Source organism: Apus apus, chromosome 5 (assembly GCF_020740795.1).
Source record: "Apus apus isolate bApuApu2 chromosome 5, bApuApu2.pri.cur, whole genome shotgun sequence".
Lineage (NCBI taxonomy): Eukaryota > Metazoa > Chordata > Aves > Apodiformes > Apodidae > Apus > Apus apus.
In genome coordinates, this window is record NC_067286.1 from 18,979,526 (window position 1) to 18,996,511 (window position 16,986).

The 16,986-nt window shown below is 44.6% G+C and overlaps 1 protein-coding gene across 6 annotated transcripts in view; it reads right to left on the minus strand.

The window, feature by feature from the left end:
- The window catches only part of LOC127385701 (uncharacterized), a 77,778-nt gene that overhangs the window by 22,436 nt on the left and 38,356 nt on the right, over positions 1-16,986 (minus strand). For 5 of the 6 annotated variants that reach the window (XM_051621704.1, XM_051621705.1, XM_051621707.1 and 2 more), the window contains 3 exons: positions 1,548-1,621; positions 967-1,052; positions 103-142 (listed from right to left, as the gene is read on the minus strand). In XM_051621704.1, the coding sequence (XP_051477664.1) occupies positions 103-142; positions 967-1,052; positions 1,548-1,613 (192 nt within the window). In that variant the 5' untranslated portion in view covers positions 1,614-1,621. Of the gene's footprint in view, positions 1-102; positions 143-966; positions 1,053-1,547; positions 1,622-16,986 lie in introns of those variants that run through there. The other variant, XM_051621708.1, reaches the window with a different exon arrangement.

Here is a 16,986-nt window from a genome sequence, read left to right on the forward strand (position 1 = left end):
GCTTCACTTTCACTTATACATTCATTTCCTCTAAAAACATCCCCTGCCCAGCTTGTGTGGTAAGGATTTGAAACCCATGATGACAGAGCTGGTGGCTCTCACCTTCTCCTCCAAGGCTGTGCAGGTCGGCAGCTCCTGCTCACTGGAAAAACAAGGGATCATTGGTCATTCTATGAACAAGAAAAGTGTGCAGAGGAGCATGAGGTGCTGTAACTCAGTGACCAGGAGATACAGCTCAGAGGCTTCGTGCCTCTTCTTCAGCTGTCCCCAACAAGGAAGATGCAGATGAAGTACCAGCCAAAACTCCTCCACCCTGCTGGGGAGTAATCAAGCACTGGACATCACTAGAAATCCTGGACATAAAGCTTCTCTTCAATACACACACAGTCAGCAATTAGAAGGGCAGGGGAGGATATTTCTGAACATCAATCGCTTTGAACTCTCCTCCTGCACATAAAGCACCTACTATTAAAACTTTTTGTTCAGATTTGGAATAAAAAATAGTTCTTTTAAACATTCTCCCCAGGCACAGGTGTGCATCTAGTTCAGATACACCTTGCTTAGGACAGGGACTTCATAAGAGAAACTGAGAATTATCAATACCTTCTCTCATCTATTCCTACACCTTCTTACACATCAGGCACAAACACAAGAACTTCTTCCTCTGCGACACACCACCGGCTTTCACAGAGGCACAGGAGCACCAGCTTGCACCTTCTGACACCAGGCTCATGATGGAAAACCATTTCTGAGGCTTGCCTTGCAGCAGATTCAAAGCATCAGTGTTTGAACATGCGTGGTTGAGGAAGGAGGCACATCTAGTCTTTACTACTGCATTTGGGACTGATGAAGCCAAACCACAGATAAGCTTATAGATAAGATGCTGGGTCTGCCACATTTGATGCAGATAAATGGTCCACACAGGCATGTGGGTCAGAAAGGACAGGAAAGGGCAGGAGGACTTACTGCAGGAATCCAAACCGGTCTGTAACCTTATACAGTGTGAAATCAGCATCTTCCCATGGGTCAATCTGAGCTCCTTCCTGCCTGCCCTGAAAGAAGAAGGACAACCATGAGCGAGCCCCAGCATCAGGAATGCCCCAGTGGCTGTATTCTGCCCCCCCCTACATCCTAGAAGGCATAGAGCCCTGAGACCAAAACCTACTCTAAAGAGACAAATACAATGCAGGCAAGAGAAAAATGCCTTGCTAGTGTCCCTGGTGTGCCTCTACTATAGGTTGGGAAGGGCTGTACATTAAATAGCACTGCTGGGCATAAGCCATACTGTTGTTAAAAGAGAACCAAAGTACTAGAAGCCCAGGACTCTTCTGTATCCGTGCTGAGCACACATGGGATCTGCAAAAAACTCTGGGAATGTGGTGTGAGTGGATGTGCAGGAAGAAGCAGGTAGAGAGAGCCACCACAAAGCCTGATGGCATGAGTGATGAGGTGATGCCTGCAGGGAGGTGAAGTTCTTGGTTGAAGCATTCCTAATCAAATAGCTTCAGCCTTAGCCAGCATGTCAGGAAGAAACATGAGATTGGTACCTTCTCATACTTGGCAACGATCTCTGCTTTTTCCTGGGCTATTAAAGACTCTATATCTTTCTTCATGTCAGAAGCTGAAATAAAAGAAAATTATAAAAAAACAATAGGGAAGAAAAGGAGGTTAGTAAATACGTACACAGCATGGGAAATACATTAGAAAAGTACTAATAGAAAAAAACTTTGCCGACAACTTTAGCTTCCTTAGTCTAAAGTTGAAAAGCCCCTGTGCAAAGTGAGCACAGAGCTTGACTGCACACAGCAGGACTGTCAGAACTCCGCTCTCTGTGCAGAGAGACACAGCTGATTTTGAGCAAGAGAGAGTCTTATCTGCTGGAAGACATGATGCCATGCCTTTGTTCTTAGGCACACACATGCCTGTATGGAAGACACTGCTTTTAAATGAAGACATGCAAACCAGCCGCAGAGCACTTGCATTGCACAGGTCGCATGCTAGCTGGGCTCTGCACAGCTTAGTGCTTGTGTGGATGACAGCAACTCACTCTGTAGGGGCATCCAAAGACAGATTTAACATTAAAGGAGAAACTAAAAGGTATTGCCCAGTGAAGTGCACATGCAACTAGTAAACTGGCCTCTAGATTATTACTTTCTGTAGATACCATCAGGAGAAAAAAAACACAGCAGCAATGATGGCAGAGTCCCCATCTACTCTCAGATGGACAGGACTTGGTCTAAGACCTAACCTAGTTCCCTGGGGTCTGTGTCCACTGTGCTGCTTCGTCCCATACACATATACAAAAAAAAGATAACTTCCCGCATCAAACGTGACTTCAGTGTTGTCTTGTACAAGCCAAAAGGAGCATCCTCCCTGTCCAGCCATAAATAGTTTCTCAGAGTTCACCAAAGAAAAAGACTGATCCAACACACTGAGGATAAACCACAAGTAGACAAAATCCCCAGGGAACCATGGTCCTCAGAGGTGGCTGCAAGGAAGACGGAAGAGAGAGTCTATCTAGTCCTCCTCCTCTGAAACTCCATGGACCTGCAACCAGCCCAGCTCAGAGCACACGGTGACTACAGAACCACCTGAAGCCAAGCTACTGCAAGCCATGTTACCCAAACCTTCCAGCTATGGGAGCAATGCTGCCACAATGCAGTCCCAGCTGTGGCAGTCCCTGGGGCACAGTAGGTCGCAGAAGAGACAGGCAGCCATTGGGGGTGGCCTCATCTCCAGCCCAGTAAACAAACTCCAGCCAGCCCCAGAGCTACATGTCTTCTTGGTATCTTCCCCTTGCTCCTCTTCCCCAGTGCTTGGTTGCTTTCAGGAAGAACCTGAAGGGTTTCTGTCTTAGGACACACCAACCCAGCTCCTGGCTTCAAGTTGCCCCTTGGCAAGCCACAACACTGCTGGCTGCAGAAGCACTTGGCACCAGACGAGCCAGAGCAGCCAAAGATTTTGCAAAGATGTTGGGATGATCTGAAGAATGTGATTTTTTCCTTGAGGGGAAAAAAAAAGAGCAATAAGAAAGACAACTGTGGGACATATGATAAGCAAAAGCATCAGTGCCCTCCAAGGTTCAGCACACTTCTCTGCACCTTCAGACATCTGTAAGCAATTATTTGTCTCATGTTACCAACTTGTTAATGCAACCTGCTTGCTGCCATCGTGTCTTTCAAGTGCAGATGAAATCGGCCAGGAAATCCATCTTTCCTTAACTCTTCACTTAGAAAGCTTGCACACTGCTTCTGGTTGCCAGTGGCATGATGGAAAAATTAAACCACATGCAATTATCAGAATTAACAGGTCTTCCATGACACGTTATTAGCCAACAGCACAGGCATTTCACTGTTTTACACTCATCTATATAGACCCCAGAAAGTAGCAAACTCTTCAAATTGACAGCAAGAATGGCTTCTTTGTTATTGACTCCACAATCAAAACAGAGTGAGGGTAGAAATATTAAACTGTATTTTGCTGTCTTATTTTTCCAAGCTGAAGCTCTTGCTTCAAATGTTCCCATGAATTTTGCTCAATACATGATAATCACAGTTTCATTTCTCAAAGCAGCAAGGTCTGAGTAACTGTCTCACAGTGTAATCTAATATAGCTGCATCTTCTTCTCACATTTTTCTTCTGTAAAGTTTAACTCAAAGGCAAATTCACTCCGCCTCTTCTGACACTGTTTTTTGGTTGTTACAGGGCCAAAGAATTCAAATTAGGTCCTTTACGTGCCACTAAACATACAAATATTCTTCAAATTGGACAGAAAAAAAAAATATATGTCAAATTAAAAGGGCAGTTTCTCAAGACTTTAATGAAATTGAAGTTATTCTGAACATCTCTGACTGCACTCTCGTAAGAGAATACCCAGAGGAAGAGCAACTTCATAACATGTGAGCACTTACACAGCAGAACACAACAGCAAGACCACATATTCTGGCCTCTATGAAAGCTCCACAGCAAGAAATGCCAGACTAGTGCAAAGAAGCCAGTTTAGAACCTCCTGCCTAGAATGTGCACATTTCTTTTCTCTTTCTACTGTAACAACATAGAAGTCCAAACTTAGGAAAAAACTCAAAAGCTGAGAAAATGGTTGATGGCAGTGGGAAGGGTGGAGATGTCAAGTGGCCTCAGTGTCTGATTGCAATATAATGCAGCTTTTTTGGATTACAAAGGTGATGCTGTGCTTGACTAGCTGGTTTTCAAAATACTCTGGAGAGGGAACAGGATATAGGTTAACTCTGCAACAGTCTTTACTGAATATAGATATTGAATATTGATTTTTTTCTTTAACTCCAGACTAGTTTGACATCATGAAGCTACAGCATTTACCTGAGGGAAATGATACCTCATGTATATGAAATCTACACAGACACTTATTTTCTGCAGAGTTTGACAAAATACATCACTCTGCTCTAATATAAATAGGCTATCTATAAATAGGCACAGTCTGTACCTGCCATGCTTCTCCATGCATGTATACAACATTGAAGACTTATTAAAATTTTTTAATACACTACTCGATGACTTTCTCAAACCTGCCAAACAATTTTCTCCTCCAAGTGCTGTATTTTCCCAGCAAACATTTTTTGGTGTTTGTTTGTTTTTTTTTTTTCCAGGACAAACTCACAAGGTGAAGCAGCTATGAGCAAGAATGGTAAGAAAATGTGAACAATGTGACAAATGTATTAGATAAATTTACTAGGATACAACCGACAGAAAAGTCCCAAACCATGCACACTTAAACAAAGGTAATAACTAGTTCCTTTTAAAAACAGTGAGTTGAAAAGCCCCACAATCTGTCATCTTACACTAAAACTTGCAGCTTCAAGTTTACAATTTAAGGAAGTGAAAATGAATCCCAGCAACAGCAAGCCTAAAGATGCTTAATGAAAATGTTGCTACTGTCTCCCCGTACTGAACACTATCTAGCCATGAGCAAACCTGAAATAAAATATCCAAATTTTGGATGAGAACAGCTTTCCAGAAATTAATTCACCAGCTGGCATCTCAAGTATTGGCAGCAGAAAGAAGTTGTCTGGTCTGTATCAAAAATCCAAGATTAGGTGCCAAAAATTCTATCCATAGATGGTATTTACTGTTACAATGTGGCCTCGAAAGTCCCGTATTTTTCCAATAAAGATAGCCAAATACAGTTGAGTTACCAAATCTTAACAGTTACCTCCAACTATGCAGAGTCACCTCAACCACATGTACTACTCCTCAGCATGCTCCATTTCTATGACAAAACTTTTAAAATTTTCAGGTTTGCTTCAGTAACCTCTCACAGCAACCTGTTTCTCTTGTCCAGCTGCGCAGAATCAAGGCTGGCAGGGACCTAGAAGATGATCTAGTTCCAACGCCCGGGCATGGGAAGGGACACCTCCCACTAGACTAGGTGGCTCAAAACCCATCCAACCTGGCCTTGAACACCTCCAGGGAGGGGGCATCCACAACCTCCCTGGGCAACCTGTTCCAGTGTCTCACCACCTTCACACTAAAGAATTTCTTCCTAATGTCTAACCTAAATCTCCCCTCTTCCAGTTTAAAACTATCACCCCTTGTCCTATCACTACACACCCTGGTAAAAAGTCCCTCCCCAGCTTTCCTGTAGCCCCTTCAGGTACTGGAAGGCTGCTATAAGGACTCCCCAGAGCCTTCTCTTCTCCAGGCTGAACAGCACCAACTCTCTCAGCCTGTCTTCATAAGAGAGGTGCTCCAGCCCTTGGATCATTTTTGTGGCCCTCCACTGGACTCATTCCAAAAGCTGTATGTCCTTTGTGTGTTGAGGACTCCAGAACTGGACACAGTACTCCAGGTGGAGTCTCACAAGTATAGAGTGGCAGGATCACTTCCTTCAACCTGTTGGCCACGCTTCTTTTGATGCAGGCCAGGATGCGGTTGGATTTCTGGGCTGAGTGTGCACATTGCTGACTCATGTTGAGCTTTTCATTTACCAACACCTCCAGGTCTATCTCCTCAAGGCTGTTCTCAATCCACTCTCAGCCCAACCTGTGTTTGTGCTTGGGGTTGCCCCAGCCCAGGTGCAGGAACCTTGCACTTGTCCTTGTTGAACTTCATGAGGTTGGCATGGGCCCACCTTTCAAGCCTGTCAAGGTCCCTCTTAATGGCATCCCTTCCCTCTAGGGTGTCAACGCCAAACAGCTTGGTGTTGTCAGCAAACTTGCTGAGGGTGCACTAGATTACACTGTCCATGTCACTGACAAAGGTGTTAAACAGCACTGGTCCCAGTACCAAACCCTGAGGAGCACCACTTGTCACTGGACTCTTATTTGGACATCAAGCTGTTGATCACAACCCTCTGAGTGTGACCATCCAGCCTTATCCACTAAGTGGTCCATCCATCAAATCCATATCCTTCCAGTTTTGAGACCAGGATGTCATGCAGGACAGTGTCAAAGGCTTTGCACAAGTTTGCTTTGCACAGGTAGATGCCATAAGTTGCTCGTCCCTTGTCCACCAATGCCGTGACTCCATCATAAAAAGCCACCACATTTTTCAGGCATGATCTGCCCTTGGTGAAGCCATGTTGGTTGCCACCAACCATCTCCACACTTTCCAGGTGCCTTAGCAGAGAGGATCTGCTCCATGATCTTACCAGGCACATCCATTCACAGGTGGAGGTCCACGGGCTCCAGCTGGTTGCTGACGGCAACACCCCCTCCTCTTCTCCCCTGCCTGTCCCTCCTAAAGAGCTTATACCCATCAATTCCCATATTCCAGTCACAGGAGTTTTCCCATCACGTCTCAGTGATGCCAATAACATCATAGCCCTGTAGGCTTGCACACATTTGCTGCATGCATTGGCATAGAGGCATTTAAGTTGGGCCCCCAATGAAGCTGCCTCACTGCCTGGGATTCCATTATCCTTCATTTCAGGTACACTCCTGCTGGCCTGTGATCCCTCTTCAGGCCCAGGGCATCTCTTACTCAAATTGGCTTCAAAGGGGTGGCAGTGGGATGGACTGAGGATCGCCTCACTGGGCAACTCTACTTTAAAGTCCTCCTTACTAGATTGGCAAGCCTATTGCCAAAGATACTCACTCCCTTCCCTGAAAGATGAACCCCATAAGCCCCTAGGAGACCAGGTTTCTCAAAGCAAGTCCCATGGTCTAGGAAGCCAAAGCCCTGGCTGTGGCACTGTTGTCAATTATTAATTGAAATAAGGAAAATTTTTTGGGAAAAAAATCACATTTGGGAAAAAATCACACAGAAGATAAGGGACACACAGAATAAAAACAAGGCCTAGGTAACAGTGAAACAGTAAGAACTAGACAAAACCAGATTCCAATTAGAGAAAAATACTCCTCAAGTAGTCACAAGCCCAGCCTTGAGACAGGCCTGCAGGACACCTGGAAGACAGATGAAAGGGATGGAAAGAAGCAGTCCCCACAGCTTATCCTGGTTACAGCCTTGAGTACTGGGGAAAAACACATTAAGTAATTGAAATCACTATATTAATATATTAATGAGCTATTAGCGTACTAGAATTTACACCCACAGGCTAGAGGGACCCCTACTAACAACAAGACCCTCACCCTCTGAGCATGCACAGTAAAATTCCTGAGCATTGCCACTTTAAACGGAAGCAAGGGATAAACTGACCAATCGTGTGTGCCAGTGATAGAATAAAGTTAGATATCAAGTTCTTTCTCATGTTTTTGGGTATAAAGTAGCATTTGTGTTTTGGGGAACTGAGCTTGCTTTGTGCAATACCACCCTGCTCCCTTTTCTTCACAGAACTGGATACTATAGCAAGCAGATACTAAAGCAACTGGATACTAAAGATTGACTCTGTGTGTGGATCAGCTGCTTGCACAACAGGTAACAGACCCCATTTCCAGGACAACAGCATCACTCCCACAACCATTTACTGATTTTCCAAATGCACTTTGCTCTTTCAAGCCCATTCTCTTTGAACAGGAGGATCGATGAAAAGACCATCTATGCTCCAGAGTCCTTCACTGTCACTTCCAGGGCTCTGTCATCCTTATTCATAGTCTTCAGAGTGCTCCTTTCTATATCACTGGAACACACATGAAACAGCAGGAGTGCACAGCAGTCAGTGGGATGCACAAGTTTGGGTAGTCTTTCAGTGACGTGCCATATGCAAGCCCCTGGCAAGTAATAAACCTCTCTAGAAAGTGGGTCTGGTTGGCAAATAGGTGCCTCTGTACCTCTTAGATGAGAGTCTCCCAATCACTATGACTTGTTGCTTCCTCTTGTTTGCACTTGTCAATACATGGCGAGCCACTGGAACTGTCTTGTTTGGGTCCAGCAACTTACCTGATGGAGCCTGGCTTTCTTCCTGTCCAGACTGCAGAACCCTGAAGTGGTTTTGCAGAGGCACCTCAGATTTTGTCGGAAGCCTCTTCTTTCTGCTGTTTTTTATCATTGGAATCTTCCATTCTTCTTTCTTGGGCTCTTTCCTTTCTCTGCATGCTGGCAGGGCGTTTATTGGCTGTGCGACCACAGGCTGCATTTTTGCTGCAGCCTGGGCTGGGATCTCCCTCCTTTTCTGTCTCCCTGAAGTTACACAGCCCTCAGCTGTTTCCCTCAGCTCGGCCATCTGCTGCAGGAGGTCCTCTACCTGGGCACACCCTATGCATTAAGGTTTGCCACCTATCCCTGCCCCATGCAAGAGATCCAGGCACTTCCCACAGCCTGAGGTCTGTACAGCAACCTCTCCCTTCAACAGCTCTGTCTGGATGGAGGCATCAGGCACCACCGGAGTAGATGGTGCAGAAACCCCAGCTGGAGCTGCAGCCTTTGCTTTCTGCCCAGTGCTCACCATTTTGCCTTGTTAGTTAAGATGAGCACCCTTGACGCGTAAAGACTACCTTGGAGCTAAGCCCTCCGAAGGAGCGCCCCCCCAGCACGCCCTGCCGGCGCAACTTGCTGCCCCATGCGCAGTTGGCCATGCTCCCCGGGGCAGCCTTTTACCACAGTCTGAGAGGCAGCGGTGCTGCTGGCTTGGCCTGGGCCGCCCCTGCAGCCCGCCCACAAGGCACAGGCTGGCCGTTTTCTTACCTTCGAAAGCTCCAAGAATAACCCTTAGCCAGCCTTTTTAGCCACGAATCTCTCCCCCAGGTGAGGGCTTACCTGCACTGGAGTCAGTCTCCTCAGCGAGTGACTGCAGGTGTGTTAATGCTCCATTTAGTCGTGCTCTTTTACAGCCTTGAGCCATATGCAAGACAGCCTCAGGATATGCAAAATTTTTAAAGAGTATGAAAGCCATCTTAATTACACCATAAACATTCCCTTCCTTTTTTGCTTGTTGATAACTCTTAAAATTACCCCACTGAACAGTCACAGGAAATACTGGGGTTTCAGGGAGGTTGTTTGTTTTTTGTTTTGTTTGGGTTTGGTTTGTTGATTTTTTTTCAAAAACAACATTTTATATAAACAAGAAAATGTAATGGTTGTGTTCCCTTTGAGGACACTGTTCACACAAGAAGTCCTCCTCTCTTCCCTTTGTGGAAAACATGTTTATAAAATCCAACTGGAGGTGAAGGCTTAAGGCAGACCTAACGCTCCAGCTTACAAAACAGAAATGGTCATGTAGGACTCTTGAAAGCAGCTTGCCAGCTTAGGAGTCAATATAAAAATAATTCAAGGGTTCTTGATTTTGTTTGTTGCTGTTTTGTTTGGGTTTTTTTTAATAGTCTTGCAAACAACATCTGTATCATTTGGTCAGGGCTTCAAAATACATCTTACAAACTAGCACGTATTTGGCTGTTAGCACTCTACTGTGGTCAAACTAAACCTGACACTACAATGAATCCATTGAGACTGCTGGGGCTCCAAGATACACATGCAACTTTCCAGTCAGGGTAAATGAAATGATACTGATATTTTGGAGTAAGCCATATTATTGCAATAACAGTTTCTGTACTCTAGATATAAGTACAATGAAACAATGCTCAGGGGAGTGGTGGAAACACAATCAGGAGGATTCGTGCTGGGCACTGGAAAGAGCTAATTGTGGAAGCAGATGCCAATCTTCTGGTCACTGGCAATGCCCTGTGCTGGTAGTGGTCAGCTAACAAGGTGCCACGCTGGGCAGTGAGCAGCAGCAAGCAACATCTGCTCCCAGCCATCAAAAGCAGCTGAACCAGTGTTCCAAAACTGCAGTCCAAGCCCACAGCACTAACCAGACCCCTGTTCAAGCATGCTGCAACTCTCACTGTCACTGCAGCAGAAAGTCTCCAGTCCCAGAGCAAAGCCACACCACTATCCAGTGCAGAGGGTATAAATAGCTGGAACCTTTGGCTGTGTGCTTGGGGGATAAAACGAGTCTTCTCCCTCTGCTCCACCAGCCCTATATTCACCCCAAAGCCCCCAGCTACCATTTTTTTCCTTGCAAATGCACCCTCAGTACTTGGGGTATTTCCTAGTAACACCGGTCTCCAAAGGGCTCAGCAAGTATTGCTCACATCACCACGCTATTGTCTCATGGGATTTACCACAATGGTAGCACACACCCCTCTGCTGGGGACACGGCAGAGCACTGCCACAGTTTGTGGCATGTACCACTATGCAACAATACACACCCCAGCATCCCTAGGGCAGGCATTATAAAGCAGCGTGAACCAGAAATTCAGGTTTGCTTACTCAGCATCTTCCCCACCCCTGGTTTGGAAAACTGCAATGATCACAACCTCAGAAGGATACACAAATTGAACTTGGTTTCTGGGGGGAGAGAATATGCCCTAGCACACCACCTGGCTTATCAGAGAATTACAGAATGCTAGATTAGAAGGCACCTCAAACATCATCTGGCCCAACCTTTCTAGGTAAGAACAAGGTTTAGATGTAATGGCCCAGCAACCTGTCAAGCTCAGTCCTAAAAGTGTCCAGTGCTGGGGAATCCACCACTTCCCTGGAGAGATTATTCCAATGTCCGACTGTTCTTGTAGTAAAAAAAAAAATTCTGGTCTCCAATTGGGATCACCCCAGGAATAACCTGCACCTATTTATTATGCCTTGTCTTTTCCATATGACTCCTTGTAAAAAAGGAGTCTCCTTCATCTTGGTAGCCACCCTCTAAGTACTGGAACATGGCAATTAGGTCTTCCCTAAGCTTCTTTTCTCAAGGTTGAGCAAACCCAGTTCTCTCAGCCTTTCCTTGTACAGCAGGCTTCCCAGTCCTTTTATCATCTTTGTGGCCCTTCTCTGGACCCTCTCCAGCCTGTCCACTTTATACCGGGGACCACAGCTGAACACAGTATTCCAGGTGTGGCCTGACAAGAGCTGAGTAGAGTGGGATAATGATTTTGTTATTATTGCTGGTGATGCCCTTGCTGATGCCAGCATCCTGGCTTTCTTTGCCACTGCAGAATTTTACCCTCATTTTGCCCCACAAGAGACTTCTAGGTGGAAGGGTGGCACAATGAGCAGCCTGAGTCCAGCTCCATGTGGTGCATGGAGAGCCCTGAGCAGGTCTGGTGTGGACCCAAACCCACGAGTGCCAGGTACCCATAGGATGTATTAACCAAGTAAGCCAGGTGACATCAAACCAGATGCCATCTTTCCATTTCTAGTTTTTCAGAGGTATTCAAGCAACACCTTCAATCAAATAAGCTTGAGAAAGCAACACAAGGAACTTCAGAAAAAACAGTGCTAAAAACCACAGTGGATTTATTACTTATTATTTTCCATGTGCTCAACATTTCTGATGTGAATAACGGACAACAACTGAAGTGGGATCTAAGCAACTCAAAGGGGATTACTGCAGGTTAAAGTCTATTAAGAAAATGTTTGAGAAGAGTTTTTCCAGTGAAAGCTAGAACTTGCATGGGGAAGGTGACAGTATGCACAGAACTAAAAAAAAATTACTAAACCCCTTCTTGAATGAGATAAAAAGCAGAGGGAGACATCTGAGTAGATGAGAGCCTGTGGCAGGGATACAAAGACAGGCATTTGGTATGATGGGGACCCATGCAAGGCTGCCCATAAAAGCAGCAGCAGATGCTATTCTCCCCAGGAAAGAAACACACACAACTGAAGTATCAGCTGTGTTTCAAGATGCACTCTTACTTCGCTGAAGATGTGCTCAGCTAAAGAAAAAAAAAAAAAAAAGGCAAAAAAACCCAAACAAACAATAGAAGGATAAAAAAACCCCAAACACAAAACAACCCAAACAAACAAAAAAAAACAAACAAAAAAAGCCCGCAAAATTGAACTTGAAAGATGCATTTATATTTAACATTTTTTAATGCTTTAACATTCACTCAACAGATCAACAACTAGAGAGTTCACTTAAAACAGGTTCACTTATAAACACAAAATTTCAGTTAATTGCTACAAAAGATATCTGCAAGGAGGATTATGATTTCCTCGGCAGTCTGGGAAATGGGAATCTCCCTGTTTCAAGATCAAAACTTGGGAGAGCTGAATGCATCCTACTAAAGTGCAGCTGGACTTGGCACTGTGCAAGATGGCTTAGAAAAGAGCATTTGTCAATAACTAAGCATCTAAGGACAGTGGATGGTGTTTTTATAGTAAAGGCAGAAAGAAATCAGTTGGTTTTTTTCTCTAAGAGTCAGGCCAACACAAAGAATAAGATTCATGTTCAAGTTACAACATGCCTTCAGGCCTTCAAAATAGAGCAGCAGTTGCACTAGACCTTTTGGTATTTTTTTACAAAACATCAAGTCCTTCACCAGGAAGTGCTTCTCCAGAGAGCAGAGGTCAAAGCTAGTTCACTCTTAATCACCACCGTTAGTTGAGTAGAGAGGAGTCTCACTGAGTTCAGCCCTAAATTTAAAGCATCACTGCCCAAGTGTCGTTCTGGCTGAGTACAAACCAAGGAGTTAATCTTCCTGGTTCCCATTTCCCATGTAAGTCTGGACCTGCATTCTCATCTCGGCTCAGTGGTCGCAGAACTTCCTGTAACATGTGCTTAAGCACGACTGCACCAAAACAAACACAGCACTTTTCTCACCTGCTTCAAGCAGCTTGTTGCCTCCTTTTGGATATCTCCCCACCAAATCTTCTACTAGGACCCACTACAGGAGGGCAAGCACTAAATCTCTTTTGCAGCAGTAAAGCCTGTGCTGTGCTAAAGCTATTAAAGATTTCTCCCACTTCCTTTACTTGATAGAAAACAAAAGCTTGTACCATTGCTCACCATTATCAGAAAACATTTGCTTTCCCAGATTGTTTCTCCCCTCCTTGTTTTGGGAGGGTTTTCAGTAGAATAACAAGCTCACTCTCAACAAAAAGCAGCAGGGAGTGATTTGGGACAGAGGCCCTTCAGAGCCCACCAGGCTATTAAAGCCCAGACCCAGGAATAGCCCGGTCCTGCCCTTCTCAACACTGCAGTGTCTTCTCCATCACCTTCAGGTCCCATGGAGGAGACAATGCTCCAGCTGTGGCTTGAAGAGTTGGGGCCACTGACCTAGCTTCAAGTGGCTGCCCCTGTTTTCTAGCTGCAAACCAGATCCAGAAGATACTCTGCCCATCATACTGCTGCATCATACTCTGAGTATCATACTTTGAGTATCTGCTGTTTCTTTCTTCTCACCATGCACTACACTTCCTTCCTGCCAGATGCCTTATCACATTTCACCCCAAAACCACCCAGATGAAACTTCCACTCTTGGTGATGCTGCTCTTTTATTCAGTGACCAAAGAAAACACTCTTGCACCAGGCATTAAGCCCGTGGTGGTCCTGCCAGTGAGCGATGCAGAATTAAACACAGGTGTGACATGGAAACACAGTGCCAAGCTTACAGTTCCCAAAAAAGCACTGAATGTGTGCACAAACTCAGTTACTTTTTTATTTTAATTATTTTTTAAAGCAACCAGAATATCAAGTGCCCAAGACCAAGAAGGGCACCAAAAACCCAAGTACTATTTCAGTATTATATTCAGTATACATATTACTTCAGTATATATATCCAGTATTATATATCAGTATACAAAACATTAAACTACTGCAACCCAAGCTGCCAAGCCCAAACAGCTTTCACGCACACATAGCAGTTCCCTGCAACAAAAGCATTATCCAGAGAGCCACTACATACCCTGAAACTGATGCAAGATCGTGTTCCTGAATTCAGCAGTGGGGCTAGAGAAGCGTCTGGTTAGTCTAAAATTAAGCTACCATTCCTTACACCTGCCCTCCCATGGAATTCCACCACTACAGGGTCTCCATCAGCATGTCACTCCTCTGTCCAAGCCCTCCTCTTCCAACCTTTTAAACTTGTTTAAGTTTTTTGATCCCATTTTCAATTATTTTTAAGAAGAAAGTAGTGGCAATATTACAGTTGGTGCAGCTGAGGAAAAAGCTGAAGCATAAGCCACCCCTTTGACCTGAAAAGGTCACTCATGAGATGCACCCAACTCTAATGTTGCACTCTCTTAGGCATCAATATCCACCAGGAAAGATTTCAATACTTCTCCTGCCCATGGACTGCTCCTCCCTCTTCTCCTCCCCCCAGCAACATGGCTTTTGCTGAAAAAGCTTCTGACACTACTTAACACTTTAAAGAAATTGTTTGAGAGAAGTATTATTAAAAGAAGCTCATAAAAGAGGAACCACTTGAGAAAAGCTGCAGCTAAAAATACCCTATCTTTACAATCCTTTAGAGAAACCATTAACAGATGTCACTTCCCAAACATGTTTGTTTTGTAATTCAGGTGGTACTTCGAACCCTGGATTTTCTTGCCAGGGAACACCATAAGAGACCTTGGGAAAAGACAATGTTTGCTGCCTCAAAGATCCCACTTTTCTATGCCTTCTGATGGCAAGATACTGTCTGAAACTGGCACCTTCAAATCTGCATTTTCTTCTAGCAAAATCTAACTTTGCAAAATAACTTTCTGAAGTATTTTGGCCACCCATACCAAGCTGCAGAACATTTGTGCAATGTGGATTTATTTGTATTTTTTAATACTTCAGAGTATTAAGGTGGAGAATGTGGGAAGGAGATAATGTTAACAAGTGGGTAAGGAGTGTAGAGCAAGTGCCAGCACAGGGCTGGAAACAGCTTCTCATCTGACCCATATCCTGAGAGGACTGGAAAAATCTGCATTATGCCCAGAGTCCCCCGAGCTCTAAAGGGGGTAACTGACATTTAGTGGTCAGCAGGAGACAATGATGTACAGCAACTTGATGGCTTCCTTCAACTGTAGGATGAGCAGAATAAATGGAGTCAATTAAATGCCCCCCAGCAGAGAGTTTTGTACCATTTCATTGCTTAAGCTCTCGTTTATTGATCACATAGAAAAATACCCAGAAATTACTGCAGGTAGGCAAGGGACTGCCTGTGCTAACATTTTAAGAAGCTAAGGACATATAAGGGGAAGTTTAGCACACAACAACATGCTTTTTCCTCCAAAAATGTAAATTAAATCCAGCAATAACTTCTCCAGAAGGTCCAGAAACCTTGTCCAGGTCACACACTTTACTTGAAACGCTCAAAACAGTATTTTTTTTAAGAAATTACACACAAAGAATAATTGTGTCACTCCATTACTTTGGTGGCCAACTCTTGCGCCTTGCTTCCTTCCTTCCACCATAAAGAAGCAGTACACGTCATATTTGTCCATTCCCCCTGTCCTCTCCCTGTCCAGGCATTCATACCTGTAGTCCATCTACTCCCCTGTCAAAGTGATCTGAAATTGGCCTGAAGCAAAATTTAGCATCACAGAAGATACTGGGTATGAAAGTCTCCTGCTTCTCTGAGAAATCAGGGTGAATACCCATCAAAAAGCACTTCAAAGGACTAAACTGAAAGAGATGAGCAGGAAGATGACCACGACTATGTTACATCCTTAGAATTTGTTAAAGGAGATGCACTAGTCTGCTGGAGGACCTCCCTGTGCTCTACCCAGAGCAGGAGGATTTGGGTTATTTTGAAATAGAGCCACTGAGCAGGTCCGTGGAGATGTAAAGGGAAAAAGGCAGGGCTCAGCTTCTCAGCCACCACCTCCCTCCAACCACTCAGCCCAGAGGAACTTGGAAGATGTGCCCACATGATGTCATTACTGGGTCATTGTCTAAATAAAGGAAGCTTTTTATAGAATTTCCTACTGACAAATTTAATCTGGTAAACCCAGATAGCCAAGACTTCATCAAGCAGAAGGGAAGGAAAAGGGGAAACAATAACTATACCATCACTGGGGCCAGGGCAGGTAGGTGGTATCTCAGGAAAGAACCCAAAACAAACCCAAACTTACTCCCTAATACCTACAAGCTGTATAAAAAGCACAGGTAAGAGTAACACATAACATAAGGGAGATGTGTTTTTACACCATCTGTCACAAGGAAACAGCCTATTTCTGCACCAGGGGGAGGGAAGGATGAAGACAAAGATGGAAGATAGGGAAAGAAAAACTTTGCTTAAATAGAGTAAATAAAATGTACTTCCATGTCATAGGAGGTATACAGCTTCATACTACTCATGTAGCAATTACTGTGCTTCCTTAAAAGCAAACTGGGTGTTTCTGCATATTCAGAAGACTCTAGGCTGCAAACACCTTAAGCTCCAGTTATCAGCAAGCAGTATTTGCTGGAAGTTGTTTAAAAAAAAAACAACACCCAAACCACTAACAAAAGCAAAACCATACTGCAGTTTAGTCGAGTTCACGTGTTGCCTGCATGCCATCCTCTTCTTCCTAACTTCATCACTTCCACAGTGCTATGGAGCGGTTCCCCTTCCTCCCTCTGCTCCTCGCTGCATCTGCAGCCAGGCAGCCGAACGGAGCGCAGTTGCAGTAGCCTAGTGACTCACGCTGCAGTAATGTGGGTGGGAACTGCTCCCATGCCCAGCTTCTAAGGACACAGCCTTTTATGGTATTTTTAGAGTGGAAGCTGTTGTGGTTTGTAGCACTTTGCCTTTTGTCTTGCAGGAGCCTCAGAGAAAAAGAGTTCAAGCTCCCCGGGGCTTCAAGACATAACTGTGTAGAGCCCACCTTGGTGAACTTTCTTGCCTGGCCACACCAGGGATG